The 13,811-nt window shown below is 45.4% G+C and overlaps 1 protein-coding gene across 3 annotated transcripts in view; it reads left to right on the plus strand.

Annotated features, from left to right (window-relative positions):
• Positions 1 to 13,811, plus strand: part of LOC104616677 (casein kinase I) — a 63,963-nt gene that overhangs the window by 32,349 nt on the left and 17,803 nt on the right. For all 3 annotated transcript variants that reach the window (XM_010281760.1, XM_010281761.1, XM_010281762.1), the window contains exons 4-7: positions 1,060 to 1,211; positions 8,362 to 8,596; positions 10,724 to 10,809; positions 12,929 to 13,013. In XM_010281760.1, the coding sequence (XP_010280062.1) occupies positions 1,060 to 1,211; positions 8,362 to 8,596; positions 10,724 to 10,809; positions 12,929 to 13,013 (558 nt within the window). The remainder of the gene's footprint in view (positions 1 to 1,059; positions 1,212 to 8,361; positions 8,597 to 10,723; positions 10,810 to 12,928; positions 13,014 to 13,811) is intronic.

The raw sequence follows: 13,811 nt of genomic DNA on the forward strand, positions 1-13,811 counted from the left end.
CCTAGGACAAACCCCTGTATTTCAAAACAAAACCCCTTCTATTGTGTTTTGGAACTGCTTATGCGATGGAGACTGGAAATGTATATTTTTGCAAAAAGTGTTACGCAGCTTGATACTGATGCTGGGACACCGAGCTCCTGTGCTAGATGCTGATAAGAAAAATTTGCAGTTAGCCCTGCACTGAATTTCTCCCTGTAGGGGCTGGTCTGATTTTTCCTTTTGACTAAAAGGTAATTCAAGGAGCACTGTGCAGCTCAGTGAGTGTTCAGACACCAAGACTGTTTTTTTCCCTTCTGTTGCCTTTCAGAAAGCTAATCCACGCAAAAAGCCACTGTCAGCTGAGTATAAATATTGCGTACTCTTGCTGAGAAATCTGTTGCTGAGCTGTTAGGTGGGAAGGGTAGGCTCTGGCTCCTACCAGTTGGGTGTCGAGAGTTTTGTGTGCGACTTAAAGCAAAATGTTTTGCACATACGCTTAATGACTATGATTGCTTATTTTTATATGGTGCTGGGTCAAAATTTATCTCTTTGCTCTTTTTTTAAAGGAAAACTTTTTTTTTTCCCTTTCTTGTGAGTGTAATAAGAGTAAACTTTGTGTAAAGTTGTGCTGAAAAATGCTATGTATTACCTTGGTTGAAAAAGCAGCCTTATTTGGACATGCCTCGTTTTCTGCATCTTCCTAACTGCTCAGACGAGTGCCAGCCCACATTTGGGGTTGTTTAGTGCACCACTGCCTGGTGTTTAGTGCAATGTAGGGAGCTCCGTGTCTTGTTCCATAAGTCCAAGCATTCAAGCTGCCAAAGCTAGACGCTTTCATGTGGTCATGTTATTGCTTTGAAATCCATTTGTCTATTCAAGGGTGTAGCTGAGCAAAGCCTGCACTGATTTGGCCTTTGGTTCATTCACAGTGCGTGCTGAAACTTATTTGCTTGCTGGGCAAGATCAAACAGAATTGAGAGGTAAAAATAAAGGCTGTGCCCAGTGAAAGATTTACACACAGGAGGAAGGGTATTAATGTTGTCCCGTTGACTGATTTCAATTCTTTTCCTATTCTTCCAGCTGAAGGGCTTCCCCAGGTGTATTACTTCGGACCGTGTGGAAAGTACAACGCCATGGTACTAGAGCTGCTTGGTCCTAGCTTGGAAGATTTATTTGACCTCTGTGATAGGACATTCACTTTGAAGACGGTATTAATGATAGCCATCCAGCTGGTGAGTAGCAGTGTGCAGGGCTCTGCCCGGCAGCCTCCATGATGCCGACTTGTGTTTATGTCAGTCCTGGGCTAGCTGGAGGATGGGGTTGGTACAGTGCAAGGTTCAGGGCTATCTATTGGTTGGAGAGAGAATCTCCTTCTATTGTAGAATCACAGAATAGTTTGGGTTGGAAGGGACCTTCCCGTGGGCAGGGACATCTTTCACTACATCAGGTTGCTCAAAGCCCTGTCCAACCTGACCTTGTAACACTTCCAGTCATGGGACATCCATAACTTCTCTGGGCAACCTCTTCCAGTGTCTCACCAACCTCATCGTGAAGAATCTCTTCCTTACCTACCTTCTTTCAGTTTAAAAACGTTGCCCCTTGTCCTGTCCCTACAGGCCTTGGTAAAAAGTCTCTCTCCATCTTTCTTAGAAAAGAAAGCTTCTCAGGTTTGAGAAAAACTTTTGCTTATGAAGGGAAGGTCAAGTTATGCTTATGAGCAAACTTGCTCCTTGCGTAGCAGAACCAGTGAAGCTGGATTCCTATGGGCTTGCGTCCTGTGTCCTCTACACACCCCTGCCCCGGTATCTACCCCAGCTCCCTCCCTCTGTTTGGACATCCCCCAGAACATCTAATTTCTTACCCGCTCCCCAGGACACAGAGCACAGCACCCTCCCACACTCCTACCCGTTTTACTGGTTTGGTGCTACCAGGCTGCTCATAGACTGAAACCTTTCAGAGAGATGGGAACTGAGCTCTCCTTAGCCAAAATACCAGCATTAGAGGTCTCTGCCTTGGTCAAAATTGACCAATGGGTTTAAAAGACTAACAGCTGGAAAATAATAGATCTATGGGCAGCATCACAGAACCCCTAATCTGCCTAAAGAAGAAAGGAAACCAAGCTGAAAGTGGTAGCTTGGATTTGTATTTGTGTTAAAAGCGGAAAACTGAATGTACTAAACGCGGTGAGTGAACTTCCACAAGTCGGTAGGGCCAATCAGTTATCATTTTAATTTGGCCTTCTGGTTTTCAACCTGTGGTCTGCAGATACCCAAGTGGCACCGCAGAGGTGGGACTGTAAATTCACGTTAATGGATCTGTGGATAGAAATCTTGAAGGGAAGAGAAGATGGTAAGGGAGCGAGGTACATGATCCTTTCTAAACTGAAGTTAACCACACCAGCATCTCAGATGGAAAATTGAGGTCACAGATGCAGAACTTTGAACAGCACCTGCCTGGTATTGGCTTCATGAAGTTGTCCTCCTATGGCTGAGTGGTCTAGTTTTGTTGGCTTCGAGTGTTCCTTCATCAGTAGAAAACCGATTTATAGTATTGATTTTGATTAAATCAAGTAGCAACAGATGGCAAAGCCTTGGATATAGCTTGTATGACCTTTTGGTTGTAAAGATGTAAAATGTAAATATGTAAATTTTTTCCCATCTGACTGCTGGGGAAATCAAGATTGTCACAGCAGTGTCCGTCTGCCTTTTGCCAAGCCTGAGGGTTGCAGGTTAGCTCTGCACTTGGGCAGTCTTCACTGGCATCATCTGCCGATCTTGTGACCTCCATGAGCCTGCCAACTCATCTAGACACTGGTACCAGTTTGAAAAACAAATGCTTAGGGTGATGCAGGGGGACACCAAAAGCAGTTGCAAATGGAGGAGTTGATCTTTTCCAAAAGGAGCAAGCAGTGCTGCTCCTTTTTCCATGGGGAGATGTTTTAGGATGTTTCCAGTCTTCTCAGGAAGATTACATGAGTTAGCAGCTTGCAGAGTATGCATTTAAGGAGCCAGATTTAGCATCTTCAGGTGTGTCCCATCTCCTTCCCTGGGAGGTTTCCTGGGAGAAGGGCTCACCTGGCCCTCAGAGACACGTTTTCTGAAGGAGCTGGCACTTACTGCTCTACTGGAATGAAAACCCTTTGCTCCAGCCACAAGGTTTTGGGGCAAAATTGTCTTGGATTTATCTTAGTTTCTACACTAAATCATTGCACTGTGTCACGCTCCAGTGTGAGAGACTCATCGTAGAAGGAAAGTTGGACTGTCAAATTCAGTGGGTTCACCTCCATAAATTATGTTTTGCTCTTGCTTTTGACCAGCCAAGCCTGCTTAAGCTGCTGTAATTGTAACCGCAGGCGTGAGGAGACATAAGACTTCGCTGCCAGAAGTGCATTGCATTGCACGAGCAGTGTTTCTCTCCTCAGATGCTTGACATGCCTATTAATGAAGCCTAATATCCAGGGAGACTTCCAAAAATGTGAATGGCCAAGTACCACCCAGACAGCAGAGATGTAGGGAGTGAGGCACAACTCAGCACATTGCAGAAAACTGCTAGTCTGGTTCACTTCTCACCAAAATGTCATCAAATTTTTTTTTTTTTTAAGCCCAGGAAAGCCACCCAAAAGTAAAGCAGTAACTGCTTGTCTGGGAAGTCTCTCTGCGGTATGGAGCTCAGGGAGCTCCCAGGAGATGACCCCAATGCTGAGAGTCACCTTTGTGTCGCCTCTCCTGCCTTGGGTTTGATCGTCTCTGGAGGGGGAGGAAGGAAATGTCTGCCATGCCTGTCTTTGCACTTCTTGGAGCAGCAACACTGGCAGCTGGGGTGCCCTGAGCTAGTGCGATGTTAAGTGTCCACCCTTTTGTCCCCTAGATCTTTCTCTCTGCACTTGGATATAATGATCCCCATATCTTTAGGAGCATCCAGTTGTCCCTCTGCTGTTTGTGTGGCTCCTTGCTGTTGCCGGCTGCAGGCTCAGCCCGACAGCAGCCATATGCGCTTTCAAGGTCCCATTTAGCTCTCTCGTTCCCCTCTCCCTCCTTAAACCTGACCGCTGCTGCAGCACATCTCCGACACATCTACATGTGTGCTGCATGCTAAAACTAGGCAGGAACTTTGGATGTGATATGGTGACACTTGATCTCCTTTTTTGTGTCTGGTGGTCAATTTTTAACCAGAGGCATCCCTGCGAGATGTTTTTTAATAAGCATACGTGCTTGGCTGGTCTTACTTAGCTTGACAGGTAGCAGCATCTCAGGACTGGGGTGGATCCTTTAACTCCACAGATGTTAGAAGAAAGAGGAGCCCTCTAGGAGAAACAAATGTATTGTTGTTGTGTTAAGGAGCATCGCTTTGTGATTATGGGAGAATTTAAACATGGTTTTACATCAAGATGACTCTCCTGGCTAGGGGAGATAGAGACTGGACAATAACAAGTCTTCAAGAAGGCGAGCCGGTTTTGGAATCTTTTCAGGTGAGATGACACAGTAGGAAGGTCTGCCTCGGCAGGGGGATGAGCCACGCAGCCCTCAGGTTTGTCACTAGGCTTTGCGTGTTCTTCTGGTAAGCGTGCATTGTGTCCAGAGCTGTGGCAGCAGCTTATCAAACCCAGCTTGAGTCGAATCAGAAACGGTCTTTGTCTAACGCACTGTTTCATACCTCTCGATGAAAACCTGCATGGAAGGACTCCTCTGCCTTCCTTCCCCAGCAGAAGTTTTCCAGTTCTGTTACTGCTGTAACTTGTGCGTCTCCGATGCTGCAAATTGCTCTGCTAAGAGCATCAAACTAGAACTGCTTCCTCCATCCTCCACACGCAGCTGAATAGATCCACTGAATAGTGGTTGATGTTCCTGAATGAAGCAAAGCACGGAAATTAAAAACATGTTCACTAACGTCATAAATTGAAAGTCATCTTCGGGCTTTGCGGAGCTGACTTTGTGTTTGTGCTAGGGGAGGATGTTTTCTTTATTCTGGCTTCAATTTTTCACTCTTGTCCAGGCCCAACATGTGGAATGCTCATTGACAACTCAGTTTTGTCAGCAGTAAATGTTATTTTCACCCTTGCTTTAAGTGCTTGCTGCCAGAGACAAGGTCCGTTGTGCCAGGCACTGTGCAAATACTGCTGGCTGCAATCTGGACCAAGTCACAGTGAGAAGTTTTTTGACTGGTGACCATCAAAATCATTTTTCACCTCTGCTGACCTGATCTATATTAAAGCAGGTGATGTGTGGAGGAAGGAGGATCTAGAGATGGAATCTCCATCGAGATCAGATCCTTAAGAGTTACCTTTTTGGGGGAAGAGGGTTTATTACACTTGCTTCCTTGGCAGAAGAAAGGAAAATAAAAGCATGGGTTTCTTTGGCATCTGGTTAAATCTCACAAACACCCTCTCATTTCTCAGCCACAGAGCAGGGGTCCTGCTGTGTGCCAGGGGATGCTCTCCCCTCCTAGGGGTTTCTCCAACATCTGAAATGGAGATTTGTGGCTCCGAAGGTGGACTCGGCCAGCTGTGGCCATGGAAATCCTGCTTTAATTCGCAAGTAGAGTCTCCTATCCACCCCTAGCGTTCCTGTGCCCCATGGTAAAATGCCACAGTCTGTTCTTATTACTGTTAAAATAACAGAGAAGGTGCTTCACGGTCACTGTTTTTCCAGTGTAAAAGCAATTCCAACAGTTAGTCCCAACTTCTTGCAGTGGTTTCTCTGTCCACAGAAGAATTAATGCACAGACATTAGAGCTTGTAGTTCAAACACAAATGAGTGGGCACTGTGTCTCTGCATCCAGCACATTTCTGGAGTGGAAGCTCCACTTCTCCTCTTCAGCCATGCAATGGGTTTGAGGTCGTGCTGCACTGGTGCTGCTTGTTTCTTCTCGGGCAGCATGCCTGGAAGGGCAATGCAGTGCAGACAGTCACCAGCTCCCCATCACTAGCACCCACAAGCAGGGTGAGTGTCTTGTCAGGGTGAATAAAGCATGGAGGCTACTCCGGGAGACATCTTTCTGACTTGGAGAGCGTCTTTCCGCTGTCGTTGGCTATGCACAGCTCTCCAGCAGCACATCATGAAGCATCCAGGCAGGTGGAGGTAAAGAAAAAGGAATATGAAAGACCCAGCAGCAAGTGCGTGTGTGTAGTGGAAGCAAAAAAGGCAGGTAAAGAAGTATCTCTAAGTGCTGTTGGAGTGTATCGGTTCATCTGACATCTCAACTGTCCCAAGTTGTCCTGGCCAATGCAACTCGCTGTGAGCTTTTAAGGAACAACAACAATAAAAAAATTCCCATGCTTTTTCAGGTTATGTAATTGCTGTTAGCCATTTCAACAACTGAGCTTCTCTGGTAGGGGGACATATCAAATGAGCCAGTCAGGCTCTGTTTGAGAGCTTGTTATGTATGGAGAGGTGAGGAAATGGTTTGTTCCAGTTTTAAGATTGCATCTTAATTTCAATTGCCTCCTGACGTACCTTTTTGTCTTTCAACCTGCTGCTGTGTCCTGTAGGTGATTCAAAGCATGAAGAATGGCTGAAGTGCAGAGCATCTGCTCTGTTCTGCATCATCCTGTAATTGATTAGAAATAATGGCTGTTAGCTGTGAAACCCATTTTCTCAGCACATTGAAATAAATCACTACTTAGAGGGGAGGGGAACGGCAACGCATGCTGTTACCTTCTTTGAAGAGCCTTTGAGCAAGTCCTATTTTATAAGACCAATTCACCTGCAGTCAATTTTTTCTTGTCTACTGCACCCTGTACAGCATTTTTTATTTTATAAGGAGTGCTGCCCCCTCCTGCCTGTTACTTCTTTCTGAGCGGTGAAAATGCAGCAGGTGTTCCTTAAAAATAAGGTATCTGACAAACCTCTGGGAGCGGGATGGAGGGATCACACACATGTGGAGCTTTCAGCTAGGTGTAGATCCAAGATCTGTAAAGAGAGAGATCTGGGTTTGCCAGCTGAGAATGCATCTGGATTCAGAGCAAGAAACCAAAGAGCAGTTGGGGTCTGCCAGCCCAAAGGTGCTTGTGGTCGAGACAAGCAGGGTGGTTGGAAGGACTGACGTGGGGTTACTGCTGCCTGGGCAGGGGGTCGGCTGGCAGAAAAGCTGGCTCGGTGATCCAGAGTTCCAGCCTGCCCCGTGCGGGAGGTGCAGAGCTGTCCTGCCAGTATCGACCCAGTGCAGAACCGCTCAGGAACTAGCGACTCCCGGCAGGGAGCTCTCTGGGGAGGACCAGCCGGTGACTCTGACCTTAGTTGTTCCCCAAATGTGATAGCATCACGCTGTGAGGTCCACCGCAATGGTGCGGCAGTGACCTCTGCGGACTGACTCTCGTTAGTGCAAAATTTGGAGTTTGCAAGAGCTTTGCAATGGTTTTGCAGCATTGCAAGCCTGCATGCAGACGGGTAGATTCAAATGGCCTTTCCAAAGAAGCATCTTGCTTAAAAAAGCCACCATGCCCTACAGCATGCAGAGCAGCTGCAGAGCAGGACAGCCACAAATGGGAGTTCACATGTTTTCATTTAAAACCGAAAAAGGAAATTAAAAGGTAATAAATTAAATTGTGAGTTATTTCCAATTGGAACCATCTCTTATGTTAGGAGCTCAAAGGAGAACTTCTTGGCGAACGAGTCAATCTTCACCTGCAATATATTTAGTTTCAAAAGCAATATTAATGATGATCATCTGAATAAGGTGCGTTGTTAGAGGGGAAATGGCCCTCCATCACTTTGGCAGTGGGGTTCCTGCCCTTTTACCTTCCCTTCTCAGTCACACTGCCAGAACAAAATTAGTCAAAAGCTGAAAAATATTCCAGCTATTCCTAGTTGACAACTGATGAGATTTATTATTATTTTTAGTCAGTGTTGAGGATCGTAAGGCTTCTGCCTGCCCAAAAATCCCCCTCCATGAAGAATCTGGCATGTCTAAGACAACATATGGGTTGAGGGAGGAAGGTGGTAAGACACAGAGCAACAAGGGAAGGCTGTGGGCAAGGGAAGAGCTCTTGGTAACTGGTTTAGTATGTTTAAAATCAATACAAAAAGGCTGCTGCAATTCCCCATGGCATCCTTCCAAGATCTGTGTCCTGGTGGTAATGTTTCAGAAACAGCCTTTGCAATTTCTGTAGGAATAAAGTCAGGGAGCACAGTACGGTAGCCAGAGAAAGGAGAGGATGACAAATTCCTCTTCCAACTCTGCATTGGAGGACGCGACCCAGCTCCAATCGTAACTGCTGATTTGCTTTGCTCCATCTGTTGTTGCATTCCTTGTAAAGTGGCTGAAATCTGAGATAGCACTGAGCTGAGGCTCGGTGATGGGCTAACAAAACCTTGCTGCCTTGTTAGCTGGGAGGGCATGATAGCTGGTCTGCTCACAAATAACTTTTGCCTCATTGTTTTGCAGATATCTCGAATGGAGTACGTGCACTCAAAGAACCTCATCTACCGAGATGTCAAGCCAGAAAACTTCCTTATTGGCCGGCAAGGCAATAAGAAAGAGCATGTCATTCACATCATAGACTTTGGATTGGCGAAGGAGTACATTGACCCGGAAACCAAAAAACACATACCTTACAGGGAACACAAGAGCTTAACTGGAACGGCGAGATACATGTCCATCAACACTCATCTGGGCAAAGGTCAGTGTGGTTGGTGGGCGCTTGCTGTGCCAAGTCCTGTAGACCTGCAATGGTAGCTTGGCTTATGGCTGTCTTGGGCCCTTTGAGCTATCTGTAAACCTGTTTCCAGTTGTGAGGTTTCCCCCACCCCTCCCTTTTGAGGAATTGAGACAGCTGAAATTTTGGATGCCTCAAAATTATAGTTCTTATTAGGAACTAAATAACTGGTAGCAACCCTGCACTGATAAAAGGAAAGTAGGCAGGTAGTAATTGCTGCACTAAATGATGACCAAATAGATTTTTATAGCACAGCTCTGTACTGGTACCTTCCAGTTTCAGGTGTTAGAGTTGGATGTTCCCTGACCTAATAATTGGTTGGAGAAAATTAATGATTTAACTAATTTTAAACCTGGCTTTCATCTCCTCTCCTCACTGCCGTCTTTCATACCAGAAGATGACATTTCTGTGGCTGAAAGGCAAAACACCTTATTAAATGTTTATATTCACTTAAACTCATAAGAGCAGTAAGATAATGGAATATTCTTTGAGTAGCCTCCCAGCTATGAGATCAAGGCATTGCTGGCTTTTGCGGCTCTTGGAGAGCTTGCTCTCTTTGGGGAGTAAGGAAGGATGAGCCCAACTTCTAATTTTGGAAAACCTGGTGAAGAGTCAGGAAGGGATGGAGGAATGAGAAGCTGCAGTGGGAGCAGGCTCGGGAACTGCTGGTTCCAGGGACGCGCTCTGTGGGTGGATGTGGAAAGAAGATCCACTTGCGGTTGAAGTGCACCACGTGCCTTCTCTAGGACCCTTTTCCCTGCAGGTTTTGCAGCTCATGCCACAGCTCCTGTGGGGGAAGAGGTGGTTCTGGCTGGGTATATTTGAAGAGGGAAACGTTGGCTACCAGCTGTGTGGGGGCCTGTCTCTGCCTAGAAGGGTTTCAAGGGGTTAAGCTTTGCTGGTGAGGCCAGCCCAGGTGGCGTCAGTCCCTTCACATTTCAGGACCAAGCAAAGCGAAAGAGTCTGATTGCGATTTTTCTGAAATGCAAGTGCGCTCAATCGTCTTCCCAAGAAGTTCGTCTGCATCGTTGCACTGAATTACCCAGCACATCCTCTTTTTTTTTTTTTTCTTTTTTACAGCTGTATCAGGGTAACCTGCAGAAACTGTCATCTTAATTTCCTTCTGAGTATTCTCACCCCCAGCATCTTTTGAGGGTTAAATTTGCTGCTGCTTTTGAAGGAGAGTCATGCTGGGCAAAGCACTGCCTTTTTCTCCTCTTGCAGATGATGCAGCATCAGGGACAGCTCACGCGCAGTTTTTTGTGGCGTGTGGGTTGCATGACTAGATCTGCTCTGGATTGCGGCTTTGGAGCACGTTATCTGCCTGCAGGTGGAGATTTGGAGGAGAGGAGGTTGCATCAAATTGGTCTGTAAGCTCGATGAACCCAAGTCTGCATGATGCAACCCAGCACAGCAGCAGTCCTGTGCTGTTGCGCTTCAGATTTGTTGTTCTGTCTTGTATCCTCCCTTGGGATTTTTTGATACATTTTGGTAGATTATTCTAAAGATGCTTCTTCCTTTGGCTTGAGGCCCCTTTTTTCCCTCCTCAGTTATAATGATAACATCTGCATGGCAACAGCAGTAAGTGTTTCACAAGGAAAAGCAGTGCTAGAAGGAGCTCTGATCAGAGGAGCTGCAGAAGCAATTGGGAAAAGGTTGGCACTGTGCAACATGGTAGTTCCCCGCAGCTGGTTGCAAGCGTTCCCTGCCTGTTCCTGTGTAGTTCAGAGGAAATAATATAATCCAGCACCAGATCGCAGTTGCACCATTGGCGCTGGCAGTCTGGAGAAGAACTGGGGAACTGCTTTATTCCTCTGCGATTAATACTTCCACCTCTTATCCATTCTACCTAAGGCTGGGCAGTATGTCTTACAGCTCCTGTGTTCTCTCATGCCTTCTAGCTGATCTTTTCTTTACGTATTTTATGCTTTTTGGTAATGGGTTCTAGGCATTTTTGCACAAGGGCTGAGCTACGGACAGCAAGTGAACTTCCCTGCGATAAATTTATCTTGGAAGTAGGTGTGGCTGCTGATCAGATCTCAGATCCATTTCTGCAGCTGCAGCAATAATTTGTCATCTCTTCTGTTCTAGAGCAAAGTCGTCGAGACGATTTAGAAGCTCTCGGACACATGTTTATGTATTTCCTCCGAGGCAGTCTGCCCTGGCAAGGATTGAAGGTAGGTTTGAGCTTTAGGTTTTGCCCTTTGAAACTTTGTCTGATCTCTGCCCAAATGAGAATCTGATGGGGGAAACATTTGCAAAATCCAGCCACAAACACTGTCCTCTCCCTTGTGTCCTTGGAATTTAATGACAAGGCATTAGCTTTACCTACAGGAAAGATTTTAAGATAGAAATACGTTACCGGTCACTTCAAGTTACCAATTAGCTTAGCTGAATTGGTGCAAGTCTGGAGAGAAGGTTCAGCAGAGGCTGGTGAGCGGCTGGGACAGGGTCAGCAATGAGAGAGCCATTGAGCTGTTGGAGCAGCTCTGCTGTATCGTGAAGCTGCCCTGAGCTGGAGTGTGACTGGAACAGAGTGATTGTTTATGAAATAACAGTTATGGCACACAGTCCCGCAGCTGCATCTGTGAAACATGTGAAACGGGAGCAGTTCGATGGTTTTAGACGTGCAGATGGACTTCAGCTTGAAAAACTGTTTTTTTGGCAGAAGTATTGAACTTGGCTTCCCTCCAGAGACACTGGACACTCAGTGCTTAGCAGTTTATGAAATGTCATGTACAATGTGGAGGGCTGCAAGCAATTGAGTTACAGCAACTGCAGCTAACATCTGTCAGCTGAATTAACTAGTAGTAAGTCATTTGCTGGCTCTGAAGCTGTTGGTAGTTGCATCTTCACTTCTCCATCATTTTCCTGATGATTAAGCTGCTGTGTTCAACTTTGGAATTGCAGTGAGTGAAGGGATCGAATTTGATCAGGTTAGGAGAAGGTTTATTAATGAAGACGGTAACTCCTTTTAGACCTGTGACTAGCTTTCAGGCTTGCAAGTTGCTCAGCAGAGTGTTGCCATGGTCAGTGGCAGTGTCTTGTGCAATAGACCGTGTTAAGCTGCTTCGTCACCATCTATACAGAGTTAGTCTCAGCTTAGCTGGATCAGACATGTGCCAGAAATGTTGGCAACAACTCATAAAAGCAAAGAAAGGGTTTTTCAAGCATTAAAGTGATTATGAAATAAATCAGAATCTCTCCAACTTTTAAGTTCACATCTCTGTAAGTGTGTGTTATTCTATTACATACTTTGTTCCTGGCTTAGTTGAACTCATCTGCTTTAAATTAATCCTGTAAATTACTCTAAAATAATTCCAGGTTTAGACAAGATTCTACAAAATTTCTTCAGTTCAGTGCTGAACTTCATAAGAATTAGTTGGCTGTTCTTGAAGTCTCGCATTGTTTTAGCTCCAGAACAAACATAGACTCTTTACCTTGATCAAGAATATGGCATCTTCAGTCTTCTAGCTTTCCTCAGCTTACACTTTTAGTCTATACTGTCAGTGCTATGAGAGAACATCTTACGATGCTAATTATGCTGTTGGCAGGTCTAATTGCCTCCATTTCAAAATATGCCAATAAAACCCGTTCTTAGGGAACCGACTGGAGCAAAGTTCTCTGCTTCAAGAGGGATTTAGGTGGGAAATCTAACTGAAAATTGTTTCATTTTTCTTGATGACCAGCTGTTTAATCAGTGCTGTCTAAGTAATAGACACTTTGGGGGTTAAAGGAGAGGTAGTATGGGAGTAGCATGGGATTTGGATGAAGTGTGACTGATGTAAACTAGTTATCTATGTGGTGGCATTCTATTATACACAGTAAAACCCAAATTGCCATTGCAATTTATCTGCTTTTACAGTTATTTATGAAGGCATCTTGGTTGACAGTGGCTCTGGGCCTAGGACGGGATACTGATGTGCAATGATAGGATAATGCAGCTTTGTTTTCTTGTCCCATGAAAGCTTCCCTGTACGGTCCTCAGGACTGGGCTGGTAAGAAATCAGCCCTGTAAGACACTATCAAGTGTCCTTCCTTTTAAGTACTGGAGATGTTTTGAATGTGTCCCTGGATATTCTTTGCCGGCAACACATAAAATGTGTAGTGGGAATTATAACAGGGTAAGACAGTATTCCTACAGGTTTAGTCTAGGATGCAGTTCAGTTACAAGTAACATCTTTTGATACCACCCAGCATCGGTATTAAATACCTTGTTTTTCTTTCCACACAGCATGTCGTTTATCACATGGTTGAACTCTTTCTCCACAACTGTTTTGTCTTTGTGCGCTACAGGCTGACACCTTAAAAGAGAGGTATCAGAAGATTGGAGACACAAAGAGAAACACTCCGGTTGAAGTTCTCTGTGAGAACTTTCCAGGTAAAGCCCTGATGGGACCATTTGAGTGCAGTTGGACATACCTTGTTAAATATGATGGTTCTGAGCTCCTCTGGCAGAAAGTATTTGGATGATGTGCACCCATTATGTTGTTCCTCAAGCTGGCAGACAACTGGAGTTGCCGCTATAAATCTGTGGGGCTTGAGAGCTTGTGGCTGTGGGTTAAAATGCGCATAAATCTTCTCATCAAGGAGGCTGCACAATGCTCAGGTGGCTCGTGTTCCTGCTTTGCTTCTTGGCTTCCTTCCAAAAGAGGACCTTGTTGCTTTCCCAAGTGACCATGCTGGATCTACTGAGTTAATTCTTTTCCAACTGGAAGGTTTTACAGGTGTTAAAATTGTAGGTGGCCAGCTTAGAAGATGGGTTGATGTGTCTGTCATTGAATTCCACCTTCTGATAACAGCTTTAAGGAGAGTGTTATTAAAGATGTGCTTCTAGCTAAGCCTGACACCTATTCTGCAGTTAAACAAAAGTCCACCTTGGAGCTAGAAGAGCAGAGTATGAAGTTAAAGCCCTCCCCAGGTACCCTGTGGCCTTCACGGAGTGGTTTTGGTATTTTGTCTAGAAAGTGGGAATCCTGACGCCAGGGCGAGTACCTAGATTCTCACAATTAGCCCCATTCCTGTATGAGCCATTGTATCACATGGCTCTTTCCCAGTGTAAGGAGCAGCAAACCTGGAAAGGGATCATTGTTCACTCAAGTTGTGCTAATTCCCCAGATACATTTGCATCCAAAGTCCACCCAGTTCCAAGCAGAACAACTTCAGATTGGCTGTTCCC

Source organism: Phaethon lepturus, unplaced genomic scaffold, assembly GCF_000687285.1.
Source record: "Phaethon lepturus isolate BGI_N335 unplaced genomic scaffold, ASM68728v1 scaffold752, whole genome shotgun sequence".
Lineage (NCBI taxonomy): Eukaryota > Metazoa > Chordata > Aves > Phaethontiformes > Phaethontidae > Phaethon > Phaethon lepturus.